This window comes from Oryctolagus cuniculus, chromosome 8, assembly GCF_964237555.1.
Source record: "Oryctolagus cuniculus chromosome 8, mOryCun1.1, whole genome shotgun sequence".
In the NCBI taxonomy this organism is placed as follows: domain Eukaryota; kingdom Metazoa; phylum Chordata; class Mammalia; order Lagomorpha; family Leporidae; genus Oryctolagus; species Oryctolagus cuniculus.
The window spans coordinates 82,409,896-82,427,849 of NC_091439.1; the positions used below are offsets into that span (position 1 = coordinate 82,409,896).

At 40.4% G+C, this 17,954-nt stretch overlaps 1 protein-coding gene across 8 annotated transcripts in view; it reads right to left on the bottom strand.

Moving 5' to 3' along the window:
• Nucleotides 1-305: 305 nt before the first annotated feature.
• KLHL8 (kelch like family member 8) overlaps nucleotides 306-17,954 on the bottom strand; it is a 58,757-nt gene continuing 41,108 nt past the window's right edge. For all 8 annotated transcript variants that reach the window (XM_070047923.1, XM_008267650.4, XM_051820183.2 and 5 more), the window contains 6 exons: nucleotides 17,137-17,280; nucleotides 15,655-15,766; nucleotides 7,550-7,718; nucleotides 7,178-7,337; nucleotides 2,487-2,688; nucleotides 306-1,694 (listed from right to left, as the gene is read on the bottom strand). In XM_070047923.1, coding sequence (XP_069904024.1) covers nucleotides 1,571-1,694; nucleotides 2,487-2,688; nucleotides 7,178-7,337; nucleotides 7,550-7,718; nucleotides 15,655-15,766; nucleotides 17,137-17,280 — 911 coding nt within the window. In that variant the 3' untranslated portion in view covers nucleotides 306-1,570. The remainder of the gene's footprint in view (nucleotides 1,695-2,486; nucleotides 2,689-7,177; nucleotides 7,338-7,549; nucleotides 7,719-15,654; nucleotides 15,767-17,136; nucleotides 17,281-17,954) is intronic.

The following is a 17,954-nucleotide window of genomic DNA, read 5'->3' on the forward strand; positions in this document are numbered from 1 at the left end:
AATCTGCCAACTGGGGTTCTCTTAGATGTTTTCTCCTTCTGCTTTCTTGGTTTTATATACTCAGTAGGCACTGACATTGGTAATGTGGCTTTCTGCTCTACTATCTTGACAAGTCCAGGATCCAGCTTAAAGAGGACTTTGCAAGCTATTTTGATGAACTTCAGGGCTCAAAGGATGAGGGAAGTGTTTTTTACAGCTTACTTGTGAACCAGATGTAACCAGCAGTGAACTACAATAAATTCTGAAGTATGTATACAGGAAAATTTAGGGAGGTCTGAAAGAAAGATGCCAAACTACAATGAAAATACAGAATGGGATATTTTAATATTAATACATATTTACAAAAATACATACATATAAAGAATAGGCCATTTATAATGCTGGTTAAAATCATGAAGAGCTGCTAAATCAGTAGGTAGATCAATATCTAAGCTTCAAATTAATGTAAAGAAATATTTTCAACTAAATTTCAGTAAGAATACTACAGGGGATTAAAAATAATGAGAAAAATAATAGTTCCAGTGCTTCTTATTTTCATCAATGATTTATTAATTAACATGGATCTGAACTAATCAGCAAACAGCCTATACAATGTTTTTATAAAAATGCATCATTTTCTGATAACAGTTAAGTCCAGATTCTGTACAGTCCGGAAACCAGGACTGTGGCAGATAACAAAACAGAAGTATAACAAATCTTGGGCTCACAAACAACTAACCAGACCAAAGAAGAAAGGTAAAGAGATTTTCAGATTCCTCTCAGGAGTCCTGTCATCTGCAGCATCCCTTCGCAAGGGCTCTCAGCTGGGCACTAGAATACTATCAAATTTAAAGCCTTCTCTAATATCTCCTCTGGTTCACTTTGTGTTTATCATGAAACAAATCCTTTTTACAAAAAATTTAAAAAATAAAACTACAGACTCAGTTTGATGAAATTAACACAGCTAGGTCTTTTGGTGTTCCAGTCAAACTGAAATTAAGGGGTTCTTACAGCACTCCTATAAGCTTCTGAAAGTGCAGACAAATGGCACTCAGAAAGACGAAACATTTTCTACTTCTGTAAATATCCAAGAAATCGAAAATTCAACACCTAGGAAAAAAAAATCAAGGCATAATTCATCAGCACCAAGTAGAAATGGGAGCAGGTCCTTATGTGTTCTTGTGTTGATGAATAGGTTCCAATCTCCCTCTAGAAAAAAATCCACTGCCTGGTAAGGTTAACACTGGTAGGTTAAAAAAAAAAAAAAAGTAAAACTGAAAAAAAATCACAATTTCAGTCTTTCAAATTGAAAAAAAAAAAAGACTTCAAAGTTTTGGCACTACTTTAAACATTTTTCAAAGCAGGTCTTATTTCAAGCTTGACTGTCTTCCTTCCCTTCTCCATTATTTACTAAAGCAGAGAATATTAATAATTCTTCAGCTCTCATTCTAAAAGTTGTACTTGTCTTAATTCAACAATTAACACTTAATTAAGACTCTATAGTTAAAACTTCAAAGGTAGTCCTTTCAAAATCTTGGTTGTTTTTCTTGACCATCAGATAGGACTAAATTGTTGGTGGGTGGAACTCAAATCACATGCAGTCAACCACATTACTGGACCCATGACCTACATCTCGGATTTGGCTAGTTAAACAAGCACACACAGCCACGCCTGCTCCAGCTCTGCAGTGAGACACAGATCCCACAAGTTCCCACCTAAAAAGAGGAGAAAGAATTTTATCTTAAAACAACGCATTATTTCTTTATTCAAAATACTGATCAGAGACAAAAGCTCCCTATCATGGGACTGGCTTTAAAAGACAGCAAGCCTCCAGAGAAGACAAGCTATCCCAGAGTCTTGTGTTAACAACCACAACCGGCAGTCCAGTAGCTCACCTTCAGCTGCACTTTTGCTTTCCAGTTTCACTTACTGGTAGTCAACCACAGTCTGGAAATATTAAATGGGGGATTCTAGAAATAATTCATAAATTTTAAACTGAAGCCATTCCGAATAATGTGATACCTCAAGCTGTTCTGCTCCAACATACCCTGTACATAAATCATCCCTTTGTCCTGAGTATCCATCCACATTGTATATGCTACCCCGTTAGTCACTTGGTAGCTGCCTACATTATCAGATTGTCTATTGAGGTATCACAGTGTTTGTGTCCAAGTAACCCTTATTTTACTGAATAATGGCCCCAAAGCATAAGAGTAGAGATGCTGGCATATTTATTCAGTATATTGTTATAACTTCTATTGTATTAGTAGTATTGTTGTTCATCTCTTATTACACTTAATTTATAAATTAAACCTTATCACAGGTATTTATGTATAGGAAAAAACAGTGTATACATAGCATTTAGTACTATCTGTAGTTTTAGCCATCCACTGGGGGTCTCAGAAGGTATCCCCCTGCAGATAAGGGAGGGCTACTGTATTTTAACACCCTGGAGGAATCTAGTACGAGAATATACCATCAAAAGATAGAGAAAACATGTAAATTACCTATTCAGCACTGGATCATATGCTTCTACTGTATTTAAATATGCATTGCCATTATGACCACCAACTGCAAAGATTTTGCCCATCACTGTTGCGATCCCAACTCCACCTCTGGGAGTGGTAAGTGCAGCCACGTAATCCCACTTGTTGCTTCGAGGGTCATACCGCTCAACTGAACTCAAAGGTGAGTTATCATCAAAACCACCTAAATGCAGAGAAGTATTTTTAAAACATCAATATGTCACAGTAACTACTACATTTCAGTAACTTCTACAACCAAATTTTAAAAAATCATTTTAGAATGGTTTAGAGAAAATGAGAAAAAAATTCATCCCAACACCTACCTAACATCATCATCAAACTACTACCACACATTTTCTATAATTCAACTTAAGATAATTTTCTATTTCACTGCAATAGAATTAAAAATCTTACACTAAGGGGCCAGCACTGTGGCATAGTGGGTAAAGCTATGCCTGAGATGCCAGCATCCCATATGGGCTCCATTTCTGATCCAGCTCCCTGCTAATGTGCCTTAGAAAGCAGCAGAAGATGGCCCAAGTGCTTAAGCCACTGCCACTTGCTTAGGAGACCCACAAAAAACTTCTGGCTCCTGATTTCCACCTGGCCCAGCCCTGGCTGTTGTGGACAATTTGGGGAGTGAACCAGCGGAACGAACACACCTCTCTTGCAGTGTCGGCATCCCATATGGGTGCCAGTTCTGGTCCCAGCTGCTCCTCTTCCGATGCAGCTCTCTGCTGTGGCCTGGGAAAGTAGTGTAAGATGACCCAAGTCCTTGGGCCCCTGCACCCACGTGGGTGACCTGGATGAAGCTCCTGGCTTTGGATCGGCCCAGGTCCGGCCATTGCGGCCAATTGGGGAGTGAACCAGCGGGTGGAAGACCTCTCTCTCTCTCTCTCTCTCTGCCTCCCCTACCCTCACTGTGTAACCCTTTCAAATAAATAAATCTTTAAAAAAGAAAAAAAAAAGCAGAGGAACGAAAAAAGAAAAATGCAGTTAGGTTGTTACACATGCCCATACCTTTAATTTTTTTTAAATTCATTTTATTTATTTGACAGGCAGAGTTGGGGGGGGGGGGGAGACAGAGAGAGGTCCTCCACCCACTGGTTCACTCCCTAAATGGTCCCAACGGCCAGGGTTGGGACAGGTGAAAGCCAGGAGCCAGGAGCTTATTCTGGGTTTCCCACATGGATGCATGGGCCCAGGCACTGGGGCTGTCCTCCACTGCTCTCCCAGGCACATTAGCAGGAAAGCTGGACTGGACTTTGAGCAGCTGAGACTCAAACTGGTGCCCATTTGGAATGCCAGTGCTGTAGGCAGTGGCTTAACTCACTATGCCACAACACCTGCCCCTAAATTCTTTTTTTTTTTTTTTTGACAGGCAGAGTGGACAGAGAGACAGACAGACAGAAAGAAAGGTCTTCCTTTGCCGTTGGTTCACCCTCCAATGGCTGCTGCGGCCGGTGCGCTGCAGCCAGCGCACCACGCTGATCCGATGGCAGGAGCCAGGTGCTTCTCCTGGTCTCCCATGGGGTGCAGGGCCCAAAGACTTGGACCATCCTCCGCTGCACTCCCGGGCCACAGCAGAGAGCTGGACAAAAGAGGGGCAACTGGGACTAGAACCCGGGGTGCCGGTGCCCCAACCGGGACTAGAACCAGGTGTGCCAGCGCTACAAGGTGGAGGATTAGCTTATTGAGCCGCGGCGCCAGCTCCTAAATTCTTATTTTTCAAATCAGTTGTGGTTGACTTAGATAGGACTTACAGAACCAAAAGCATTAAAACGTTCAACTTGATTCATTCTTAATTTTATCATGTTTGTTCTCACTATACAGGGCCAGAAGATTTAATAAATAACTATAATAGGACTACTGACAAAGGAGCATACGTTAGTCTTTATAGAAGACAGGGAGCTTTGAAAGGCAGCAACAGAATACTTCATGAATTTTGGATTTACATAGACCCAAATTCAAATTCCAGCTTTTCCACTTCTTACACGTTACTATGAGTAAACGATTCACTCACTCTGAATATCTGATGACTTTACAGAGCTGCTGTGATAATCAGACAAAATTTAGATGTCGAATATGTTACTCCTCTTTTTCTGTACTATAGATGAGCACTGGAAAACTCAGCATTACTTCTAGTTGCATATACTTATATGCTAACAATACTCCTATACTCTTATTATCAAGAACTATATAAGCATAAGTAATATATGTAAGTGTAACATACAAAGCTACTTCAAAACATTCATGAAAATGGCATTAGAAGCTTATTTTGGTGTGAAGAAATTTGAAATCCATGCAGTTTTTTTTTTGGACAGGCAGAGTTAGACATCCTCCACTGCACTCCCGGGCCACAGCAGAGAGCTGGCCTGGAAGAGGAGCAACCGGGACAGAATCCCAACCTAGAACCTAGGACTAGAACCCGGGGTGCTGGCACCGCAGGCGGAGGATTAGCCTAGTGAGCCACGGCGCCGGTCCACAGTTATTTCACAATTTAAATTTTCTGTGAAATTTTGGAGACCCTGCATATGCTGCTGACAACCTCTCTGAACTAACTGCCTCCTCTGGAAAGGAAGGGACTGCTAATCAAGACACAGCTCTGCATTTACTGGGTCACTGGAGATGCTTAACATATATAAAGATACTTTTAAAAGTTCATGCAAAATGCATATTACAAAAGAACTATGCCTAGGTTTCAAAGTTTTCTAGCATCAAATTAAGGCTATTTTTTAATTGTATTTTTCCTTAAGTTTCTTGAAGTACTCTCACATCATCTCTAATTCTTAAAGCAATTCTGAGAGACAGGTATTATAAACCCCACTTCATATCATTTAAAGCCCTGCTACAAATCCGTGGGGCTGTTAAAAACAGAATATATGCCTCTCCTTTGCAGTATAAGATTTCCAGATTATTCATCTGTATAATAAAGTTCAATAAAGTATTACTCTGCTGTTCCTTTCAACTCCATAATTCAGTAAAATAAAGGTCTTTTTTTTTCGGCCAGCACAGGAGGCCGGAGCCGCAGTGCTCGGTGTAGACGTCGCAGGCCGGCTCGGACCAGCTCAGCGCAAGGGGGCGCGGTGGGCGGAGGCGTGCACTGGGCCAGCATACGCGCGTCGCACGCTTCGCAGCGCACCACGAGGCCCGTGCCCACCGAACCCGCGCTACCGGCGGCCCGCGGAGCGGCGCCAGTGCGGTCAACACCGCGGCCCAGGGCGCGACTGCACGCGGTGCGGAGCTGCGAGATCAGGGAAGGTCACGGCCGGCTCTCCGCGGTGAGTGGCCGCACTCGAGTCTAAAATAAGTATTAATAAAGACTGACACAGCCTTTATTCATATGAAATAATTACCAGCTTACTTTAAGTATCCAACCTAATTTCCTTTGAAATGAAGTTCAGAAAAACAAGTCTTAGACCTTTTAGGATTTACTATCACAAAGCACTTTTTTTTTATTTGACAGGTAGAACTACAGACAGTGAGAGGGAGAGAGAGAGAGAAAGGTCTTCCTTCCATTGGTTCACTCCCCTAATGGCCGCTACGACTGGGGCTGCGCCGATCCGAAGCCGGGAGCCAGGTGCTTCCTCCTGGTCTCCCACGCGGATGCGGGGCCCAAGCACTGCCCTCCGGGGCCACAGCAGAGAGCTGGCCTAGAAGAGGAGCAACCAGGACTAGAACCCCGTGCCCATATGGGATGCCAGCGCCACAGGCGGAGGATTAACCAAGTGAGCCACGGTGCTGGCCCCACAAAGCACAATTTGTGCCCATATGTTTTAAAACATGTGTGTTATTTAAATTTAATTCCCTATTTTTGATTATTTACCGCTCCTAGAAAAATACAGAGGTACAAGTTTTAAACGTGAAAGATAAAGATTCAAACAAACAAAGATGAATTCAAAGGCATGGAGTGGGCACTTGGATTAGTGGTTAAGACACCCAAGTCCTGGCTCTGGCTCCAGCTTCCTGGCAGTGCAGACCCTGGGAGGCAGTGTTGACAGCTCAAGTACTCGGGTTCTCATCACCCACGAGAGAGACATGGGTTGTACTCTGGTTTCCAGCTTCAACCACAGCCACAGCCACAGCAAGCATTGGAGCAGTAAAGCAGGGGGTGGGAGCTAGCTAGTTCTCTCTCTACTTTCTTTCAAATATGTACAAATTGTAAAAATCAATTCAAAGTCGTATCTCAGCATTGATCCCACCTGAGGTTGAATGAATATACTTTTTGTTACTGTGCTATTTTTTGACACTTGTCATATATCTGATATACCAAATTAGAAAAGCACCATCCTGGGACCGGAGCTGTGGCATAGCAGGCAAGGCCGCCACCTGCAGCACAGGCATCCCATATGGGCACCGGTTCAAGTCCTGGCTGCTCTACTTCTGATCTAGCTCTCTGCTATGGCCTGGGAAAGCAGTGGAGGATGGCCCAAGTGCTTGGGTCCCTGCGCCTGCATGGGAGACCCAGAGGAAGCTTCTGGCTCCTGGATTCAGATTGGCCCAGCTCCGGCTGTTGTGGCCATTTTGGGAGTGAACCAGCAGATAGAGGACCCCCCTCTCTCTTTTTCTCTCTCTCAGCCTCTGCTTCTCCATAAGTCTGCCTTTCAAATAAATAAATCTTGAAAAAAAAAAAAAAAAAAAAAAAGAGAGAGAGAGAAGCACCATCCACTCACCAACAACATATAAGCAACCATGAAGTTCACTAACTCCATTGCCTGCTCTTCGTTGACCCATTTCTTTAACTTCTATCCACTTGTCTAGATGTGGATCATACCTCTCCACACTAGATAAAGAAGCCACTCCATCATTGCCACCTACTGCATAAACATGGTTCTAAATGAAGAAAATCAGAAAACACATGACATTTTGCATGGATTTACATATTGTCCTAACAGTAGGTGACTATATGCAAGAAAGCAGTATTTCATGAAATAGTATGTTATACACTAGTATCTGCTTACTGGTGATATGAATATATCAGACCTTTATTTGGTTATAGATGAAATGCAATGCAATTCACTGGGCAAGGTGCCACGTAACTTTACCACTAGAGCCACAGAGCCAACTCCTCCGCGGGGTGTATTCATTGGTGCCACTGTACTCCACTGATCTGATTCTATATCATATCTCTCCACATCACTGAAGCACGTATTATCATCTAAACCTCCAATTGCATAAATTGGGCCTCCCAAGGAGGCCAAGGCAATTCCCCGCCTGCAAAGAAAAAAAAAAAAATACAACTCAGCACCTCAGTTTGTTTCTGGGAAAAAAGCCAAAATAACTGCCAATCCAAGTCATTTATTATCTTTACCATCAGATGGTACAGTTTGTTTGTTATTTTTAGACATATCAAAGCTTCTGAACAGTGTCACCAAACTATGCAATTTTATGTGCTACCTAGAGTTGTACAGTTAATGGCATACACAGGTTACTTAAAATCCAGATTAAACAGCACCTTGTAAAGTAAAACTCAACAATAGTACTAAGGAGGGGCCGGCACTGTGGTGCAGTGGGTAAAACCGCCAACTGAAGTATTGGCATCCCATATGGGCGCGCTGGTTTGAGTCCCCGCTGCTCCACTTCCAATCCAGCTCTCTGCTATGGTCTGGGAAAGTGGTAGAAAATGGCCCAAGTCTTTGGGCCCTGCATCCATGTGGGAGACCCGGAGGAAGCTCCTGGCTTCGGACTGGCGCAGCTCCAACCACTGCAGCCAATTGGGGAGTGAACCAGCGGATGGAAGACTCTCTCTCTGCCTCTCTCTCTGCTTAACTCTTTCAAATGAATAAATAAGACTTAAAAAAAAAATAGTACTAAGGAGTTCAAAGTTTCAGTTAGTATAATACAGTTGTATATTGGAGAGGTCAATGAGTTGACAGAGAATGGTTTGCTGAAGTCAAAAGCTAATATCATTTCTGAATCCATGTAATCTATGCACAGCTTTTCCTGATAGGGTTTTGCTACACCAAGCAAAAGAATCTCAATTTCTATATTATAAACTTTATATTTCTGCAGGGCATTTATTTCTGTTATGGGAAAGGAAGATACTTAGACCCACTTAAAAGCTAATTCATTGTAACAGTAATTAGAAAAAGTTAATCCAATTTCTTACAAAACACACAGGAGCAGTCGAGTTGGACTACATACTTTAAAATCTGTCACTAACTTAGAAACTTACTTTTCCCATCTCAGAAAATAGCACCTCTCTCTCTCTCTAGTTACTTAAGTCAGACACAAAAGAATCAACCTTGTCTCTACCTCCTTTTATTTTTTTCTTAAGATTGTTTATCTGAGAGGGAGAGATCTTCCATCTACTGGTTTACTTCCCAGATAGCCGCAACATCTGGCGCTGGGACAGGCCAAAGTCAGCAGCCTTATCTGAGTCTTTAGAGTGGGTGGCAGGGTCCCAAACAGCTGGGCCATCATCCACAGCTTCCCAGGCTATCAGCAAGGAGCTGGATCAGAACTAGAGCAGCCAAGACATGAACCTGTGCCCATATGGGATCCAGTGTTGCAGGTGGTGGCTTTACCCACTACACCAGCCCCATCTCTACCTTGTTCTTTTCCTTTCTCAAATCTAATCATCATAAAGTCTTATTGCAGTACACCTCTGAGACCGCTCTCAAATATGTCCTTTTCTCTATCTCTATTTCTACCCCTTTAGTCCAAGCTACCACTGTTTGTTGACTGAACTAGCAAAATAAATCCTTTTTGTTCTGCCAGACTGTTTTCACTGTGGTCATCCTCAACTCCCTCCTTCATTTTGTATGCAAAGGATCTCTAAAAAGAAATCTGACCCTATCACACCCCTGCTATTTAAATAAAATATATATGGAAAGTGTATATTATACAAATGTACCCTGATAAAATATTCTTGGCACAACTAAAGGGTTTCATCATTTGCCTACTCTTTCTGCCTCATTTCTTTTTTTATTTTTAAGATTTATTTACTTTCTTTCAAAGACAGAGTTAGAGAAAGAGAGAGGCAGAAACAGAATCTTTCATCTGCTGGTTCATTCCCCAAATGGCCACAATGGCTGTAGCTGGGCCAATCCAAAGCCAGCAGCCAAGGGCTTCTTCCAGGTTTCCCATGTGGGTGCAGGGGCCCAAGGTCTTGGGCCATTTTCTCCCGTCTTCCCAGGCGCATCAGTAGGGAGTTGGATTAGAAGTTGAGCAACCAGGACTCAAACCGGCCCATATATGGGATGCTGTTAGCACAGCCAGTGGGGTTTTACTTACTACAGCACAGCTCTAGCCCCATCTGCCTCACTTCTTGATACCTTTTCCCTTGCTATTTCAGCCACAGTGGACTTCCATCATGCTCTTTCACCTCCAGGCTTTTGAAAGTTCATCTCTCTCCACCCACTTTACCCCACCTATAACACATAACCAGGTTAAATTGTGGGACTTCATTAAGATCTCTTCTCAAGCATCCTTTCCTTATCCTATGCTAACATTGAATATACTACTACTAGCAATGACATATTTGTGTCTTTATTTGTATCATTCCTTTTAGAAAGTAAGCTTTACAAAGGCAGAGACTTTGGATATATTATTTATTGGCAGTACAGGTTGAGCATCCCTAACTTGAAAATCCAAAATCTGGAACTTTCAAACATCAAATTACAAGTGGGAGGTTCCACACCTGACCTCATGATGGGTCATAATTAAAATGCAGAAACACTAAAAATATTGCATAAAATTACTTTTAGGCCAAGATATATGTAAAATAAAATATGTGTACAAGATATATGTAAAATAAAATGAAGTTTATGTTCAGACTTGGGATCTACCCCCAAGACATCTTAGTATTTAAATGCAAATATTCCTCACAGATCTGAAATTTGAAACATTTCTGGTCACAAGCAATTAAGATAAGAGATATTCAACCTGTAACAGCAAACAAAGTGCTTTCCTTCTTCACCACTTAATATACCTTAGGTGGTTTTGTTTTTGTTTTTGTGTTTTTGTTTGTTTGTTTGTTTGTTTTGACAGGCACAGTTAGACAATGAGAAAGAGAGAGAGAAAGAGAGAGTTAAAGAGAGACCGAGACAAAGGTCTTCCTTCCGTTCACTCCCTAAATGGCCGCCACGGCCGGCGCCGCGCCAACCCGAGGCTAGGAGCCAGGTACTTCCTCCTGGTCTCCCATGCAGGTACAGGGCCCAAACACTTGGGCCATCCTCCACTGCCCTCCTGGGCCACAGCAGAGAGCCGGACTGGAAAAGGAGCAACCAGGACTAGTACCCAGTGCCCCAACCAGGACTAGAACCCGGGGCTCCGGCGCCGCAGGCAGAGGATTAGCCAAGCGAGCTATGGCGCTGGCCCCTTAGGTGGGTTTTAACTTCTTTTGTTAAATAAATAAAGCAACTCCTAGACACGCTCTATTAGGATGATGTGTTTCAATGAAATGAGAGCTTGAACAAAATCAGCAGCTATTTTAGTAGAAGGATGAAAAGCAGAGGATGGGACAGGCAGCACTGTAGCATATCACATTAAGCTGCCACCTGCAGCACCAGCATCCCTTACAGGCACCAATTTGAGTCCTGACTGCTCTACTTCCAATCCAGCTCCCTGCTAATGCATCTGGAAAAGCAGTGGAAGATGGCCCAAGTGCTTGGGCTGCTGACCCGGATGATGCTTCTGGCTCCTTGCTCTGATCTGGCCCAGCCCTGACCATGCGGTCATTTGGGGAGTGAACCAGTGGACAAAAGACTTCTCTTTCTCTGCCTCTCCCTCTCTGCAATTCTACCTTTTAAATAAATAAATCTTTAAAAAAAAATGGAGTAGAGTGGGGGAGAACACTGGAAATCTTGCATGTAAAGATTATCTTGATATTACTTAAAAGATGATTTATAGCAATCTAAATTATAAGCAAATAATATGACAAGATCATTACAACTTTTTTGTTTTATATAGTCAGCTAGCTTTGGAATGTTTAGGGCATATTTTAAATGATTGAAGAAGTTGAACTGCTATTTTGCTAGAGAAGTTTCATTCAATCCTTGACTAAAAACTAACTTAATAGTACTTTAAGAGGCAAGGGTGGGGATGAGCATTTGGCAGAGTGGTTATTGACACCAGCTTTAGAAATGTGTCCCGTATCAAGTATGCCTGGATTCAAACTCAGCAACAGTTCAGAATTCAGCTTACTGCTAATGCAAATCCTGGGAGGCAGTGGTAACTGCTCAAGTCCTTGGGTTCCTGTCACCCGCATGGGAGACATGGATTGATTTACGGTCTCCCAGCTTCAGTCCTGGCCCAGCCCAGGTCATCACCAGCATTTGTTGAATGAACCAGCAGATGGGAACTCTAATAAATTTTAATTCCTTTTTTTTTTTTAATTAAAGAGGTAAAGGTATAAAGAGTTCAGATCTACTTCGGGATTCTGCCCCATTTTAATCCAAGTGTTAAAATATAAACTACCTCTATAGGTATAAATCAAGCCTCATTAAAGTACTAAAATGTCACTTTTAGATAAAAGTTAATAGCACATTTTAAGACTAGCTTTTTTTCCCCTAGGATTCTCACTCATGAGGAAAAAATGGCTAAAAAATCTCTTCAGCAGAACTCTCTCCACGTTTCTATATAATCTTTTATACTTTCACATATGAAGAATACACAGTTAAAAATACTTTACTGGGGGCTGGCATTGTGGCTCAGATTAAGCCACTGCCTGCAATGCCAGTATCCCATATGAGCATCAGTTCAAGTCCTGGCTGCTCCACTTTCCATCTAGCTCCTTGCTAATGTGCCTGGATAAGAGGAAAGGATGGCCCAAGTACTTGGGCCCCTGCCACCTAAGTGGAAGACTCAGATAAAGTTCTTAGGCTCCTGGCTTTGGTCTGGACCAGACCCAGCCACTGTAACCATTTGGTGAGTAAACCAGAAGAACAATCTCTGCCTCCCCCACCTTGTAATTCTGCCTTTCAAATAAATAACCCATCTCCCCCAGATTAAGTTAATCAAGACTAGAAGGGGCCAGTACTGTAATATAGCAGGTAAAGACACTTCCTGCAACACTGGCATCTCAAATGGGCTTATTCATGTGCTGGCTGCTCCACTTTCCATCCTACTCCCTGCTAATGGCCTGGGAAAAGCAGTGGAAGATGGCCCAAGTGTTTGGGTCTCTGCCACCCACATGGGAAACCCAAATGAAGTTCCTGGCTTTGACTTGACCCAGTCCTGGCCATTGTAGCTATCTGGGAAGTGAACCAGAGGATGGAGGATCTTTCTTTCTAATAAATAAATCTTTATTAAGAAAAGACTAGAAAATTATGTAACAATGACATATCCCCATGAGTTGTTTTAAAACTGCTCAGTCTGACAAGTAATTTTTTTTAATTTAATATTTATTTATTTGAAAAACAGAAAGAGACAGTCAGAGGAGAGATCTTTATCTGCTGGCTCACTCCCAAAATACCCACACAGCCAGGACTGGGTCAGGCAAAAGTCAGGGGTCTGAAACTCAATTTGGGTCTCCCACATAGGTGGCAGGGACCCAAATACTCACACTGTCACCTGCTCTCTCCCAGGGTGCAGCTTAGAAGGAAGCTGGAACTGGAAGTAGAGCAGGAATTTGAAACCAGGCACTCCACAGATGGGGGAATCTGTGTACCCCAAAGGTTGTCTTAACCACTATGCTAAACCTCTGCCGCCTCAAAAGTCATTTTTAACTCTTATAGAATGTTGCTATTGTTTGCAAACCACATAAGCCACAATTTTTCAAGTCAGATTTTGCTTCTTCCAATAAAAGGGCAGTTTGATAGTCTAGCTTCTAGTTTCATGTAAATGATTAAACTAAATATTTGAAATCCTCATCCTATTTACTGAAATTTAAATTTGGAAAAAGCAGTAACATGGGACTCCTTATACTTTTAATATGTACTACATATTAATATGTATAACAGATATGTATATAAAGGTAATTAAAGGTAGAAATAGTATGTAATCCAAAACTTCCATTTAGTACAAAATGTATATCATCTTTCTGACATATATAATTACACGGAGAAGAATTACAGTATGCTACATTGTTTTTATACCAGGTGTGTGTGTGTGTGTGTTTTTTTTTTTTTTTTTTTTTTTTTTTTTTTAACAGGCAGAGTTAGAGAGAGAGAGAGAGAGAAAGAGAAAGGTCTTCCTTCTGTTGGTTCACCCCCTAAATGGCCACCACGGCTGGCGCGCCGATCTGAAGCCAGGAGCCAGGTGCTTCCTCCTGGTCTTCTATGTGGGTGCAGGGCCCAAGCACTTGGGCCATCCTCCACTGCCTTCCTGGGCCACAGCAGAGAGCTGGACTGGAAGAGGAGCAACTGGGACAGAATCCAGCACCCCACTGGGACTAGAATCCGGGGTGCCAGTGCCACAGGTGGAGGATTAGCCTAGTGAGCCGCGGCACCGGCCTGTTTTTATACCAATTTATAATAAATATTTGTTCCTTCTCACTAAGCAATATATACATCTTAAAATACCTAGTTTCTCCGTAAGGTCTCTCATTTCCAGATCAAAAGCCTTCAATGATGTTTCCTTACTTACATTCATCCCAGGTTATCATCCTCACATTGTGAACAACATATTTTTGTATACCCTTTATTGCAAAGTCCTTATTTTCAACACTTATTAATGAACTAACAGGTAACATCCACTCAAAAGAACTGGTTTTTAATGCATAAGAACATAATTTTTATTCTCATACCCCAGATACGTCTCACACTTCTAAACCACGGCTATTAAAGAATACAACTAAAATCACCCTCTACCTAATGCTATACTTCTTTTACTACAGGCAACTGTAGCATATTTACTTTTCGCTTTTTGCTTTTTCCTTTTTCATAAAGATGTGTTTCACATTGGTTTCCCTTGTTTTCATTTATTTCACATATAAAACATAATCACAAACCTGTTTTCCCACCATGTTGTACTGGTGTAACTGAGTCTTTAAAATACTTAAAAGGCAGGTTTTAATCTGTAACTCTAATTTTAATATTTTCAGGTTTCGTCTAGAGTATATTTGTCTACTCTCTTTTGAATCTTAATTTGTTCACGATACTGGCTATCCTTTCATCTTAAAATATGTAAAAATTCAACAGTCATTAATAAAAAAGTTAGCATACTGAATCATGTTACCCAAAATTTTTAGTTTCCCTTTAGACTGATCCACTTATTATACATTTCAATTTATTATATGTGGGAATTTAAAACATTAATGTTCATCATGATGAAATAACAAGAATGCAGAAAATGAAGGATATTTCCGAAACATAAAATATGAGAGATCTTCAAAAAGTTAATGGAAAATGCCATGAAAAACATGCATTTCAAAAATTTTTGCACCAAACTAATCCTTCAACTCCATTTTTTCCCATGAATTTTTGAACCACCTTTGTGTACACATATGCCTTATTCCCAAAGTAAGTATTTTAATTAATAAACACCAGAGACATTTCTACTAAGATCAAGATAAACGCACCTACTGTCTTTGCTATATTCATACCATATTATATCGTTAGCCAATATAATACGATAAGAAAAATCCAGGTAAGAACATATAGGAAAATGGTAAAAACTGAATGTTCTACAGATTAGTAGTACTGTTATCAATGCTAATTTTAATCACTATACCTTGGTTGTGTAAGATGTTAACATCATGGGAAGCTAAGTGGAGGGTGTATAGTAAGGTTTGTATACCTTGGCACTATTGTCAGTTGGGGAAAGAATATTCTTTGTTGTGGGGTGCTGTCCCAGTGCACTGTAAGGTTTGTAGCAGCATCCCTGTCCTCAACCGAATTAGATGCTAGCAACAACCTGCCCACCTTCAATCTGAGACAACCAAAAAGGTCTCCAGACACTGCAAGTGTCCTAGAGAAGACATAAAAATAATCTTCAACTGAGAACTACTGTACAGAGGAATTCTTAATTATTTGCTGCTTCTTTGAAAAACCTAAAACTTCAAAACAAAAAGTTTAAAAAAATCAATGCTCAGATAAAACTGTGACTACTATCATAATTTGTGATTTCACAAAAAAGGTGATCCCATTTTTAATTAAAAAATAGAAAAAGGTATAACAATTCATCATTTTGTATGCTGTAACAAAATGTGTTTGACAAGGCATTATTGTCCATCGTTAATTCAAAGCAGAGTTCCACGCTGATCTACCTCTTTGTGTTCATTGATGCCTTCATCATCCATTTATTAGTGAGAGGATCAAACATCTCCATGCTACCTAAATGTTCATTTCCATCATGTCCACCTACTGCATACACTTTACCTGTCAAATAGAGAAGTATTTTCATTTGATTCAAAATAAATAATAGTAATGTTATTTATGTATAAACAATCTATAAAACTTAAAGATCATCATAAATTAGTTTTCAATAACTGCTGTTCAGTATGATGATAAATGTTATTTCAGTTGTCAATAAAAATCAATGTAAGCTTTCACTAAACATGCTGTTCTACATAAAGTTGTTTAAATGCTCCAACACTATCCTCCATTTAGGTTCCCCAATTTTTAATTACTTAGTAGATTAAATCACTATGATTTTAAAGAATAATAAAGTGTTCTTCTTAATATGTTAACAAAGTACAAAAGTATTAACACAGTATTATTAAACTTTTTCTATGTCAAACGAAAATACATACAGGAAAATGGGAAATATTTCACACTAACATGTTAGCTGTGACTATTTATGGGTGTTTGGGTTACAGATGATTTTTATTTTTTAAAATATGCTCGTGCTGTGGCGCAGTGGGTTAGCTCTGCCTGCAACTCCAGCATCCAAATCGGAGCAGCAGTTCCAGTCCTGGCTGCACTGCTCCGATCCAGATCTCTGTTAACATGCCTAGGAAAACAGCGGAAGATGGTCCAAGTGCTTCAGCCCCTGCCACCCACAAGGGAGACCCAGATGGTGATCTGAGCTCTTGGTTTTGGGCTGGCCCTGCCCAGTCAACCATGGCAGCGAAGATACACTCTTCCATCTTTTCCTTCCTTTCCTTCCCTCCCTTTTCTCCCTTCCCTTCCCTACCTTCCTTTTCTTTTTCTTTCTCTGCCTTTGAAATAAATATTTTTAAAATGTCTTTATACTTTCCAAAAAGAGCATTTGTATTTTACAACTAGAAAAATGAATTTTTAACATTTTCTAACAACTTATCTATGCTTTTGCAATTAATTTTCAATAATGAATTTTTTAAAAATCTAATTTCAGCAATAATAATTACATGGGTAGAGAAAAAGCTGATACATACATTATGATTTGAGTTCAATAAACATTTTTTTAACTTGATTTTTTTTTCAAACATGAAGGGTTGTCAAAAAGTTCATGGAAAACACACTATCTTTTAATTCCATTTTTCTATGAAGTTTTCAGAAGTACCTCACATAACTCAGGACAGTTTACTTTAACTCTTCATCTTCCTTTTACCTGATACTCATCTTCAAATTGTACCTATGAGTACATGCAACACTGAACACCTGTGGCCACAATGCAAGTAACTAATCAATACCCAAATATTTTATTGACATATTATTAAAATTTTGCAATATTCAATGTTCCTACATAACAGAAGATGCTCAAAATTCAAATATTTTAAAAGAGCACTGTGATCATGTGATGTGATTTTAGACAATAGTGGACCCACCTTTCACAGAGATTACACCCACATGTCGCCTTCGGCTATTCATTTCTGGTCCAAAGAACCAACTGTCTTTGTTGATAGAATAGCATTCAATACTGCGAAAGGGGTCACCAGATCCTCCTCGACCACCTACACAAAACAGCACGCCTACAGGGAAAACCACAAAATAGAGTACACCTGCTGTGCCTGCTCGCAACATTCCTTTACAATATGGTGCTTCATAGTCTCACTCACTCTGTAAAATTGCTCGTCGTAACAAAATCAGTTACCTCCTATTTCCTATTAAACATAATTGCATTATTTGATATGGAACTCATCCTGTTTTCTGAGAAATTCCTTAGTTGCTTGATTTCTGTAATATGAAATCTTTTGTCTCTAATCATCTTCATGTTTTTCATTTTCTATCATTAGTGAATTTCTTGCATACATTATACTCAACAGGAAAAGTTCATCCCTTTGTCTTAAATTCCTTCTGTGGCATACATTCCAATCCATATTTCCACATGATGTACCACAGGCACCTGAGAACCAACATGTTCCAAAGAATTTCCCTTCCTTACCTACCTAAACAATCTCTACTTTCCCCCCACTGTCCTATTTCTCCCTTTCTATTCCCACTGCCACTATCTCAAGCCCTCATTAGTTATCACCCAATCATAGTACTACAAAATACTGTCCTCTTATTGCTTACTGATCTTTTTTGCTATTAAATTATCAACATAGTAACCTAATTAAAAGACTCTTTCGACAGCAATTACCTACATCAGTAGTTCTCAAAAACTTTAGGGAAAGCTGGGCAGGTGTTTGGACTAATGATTAAG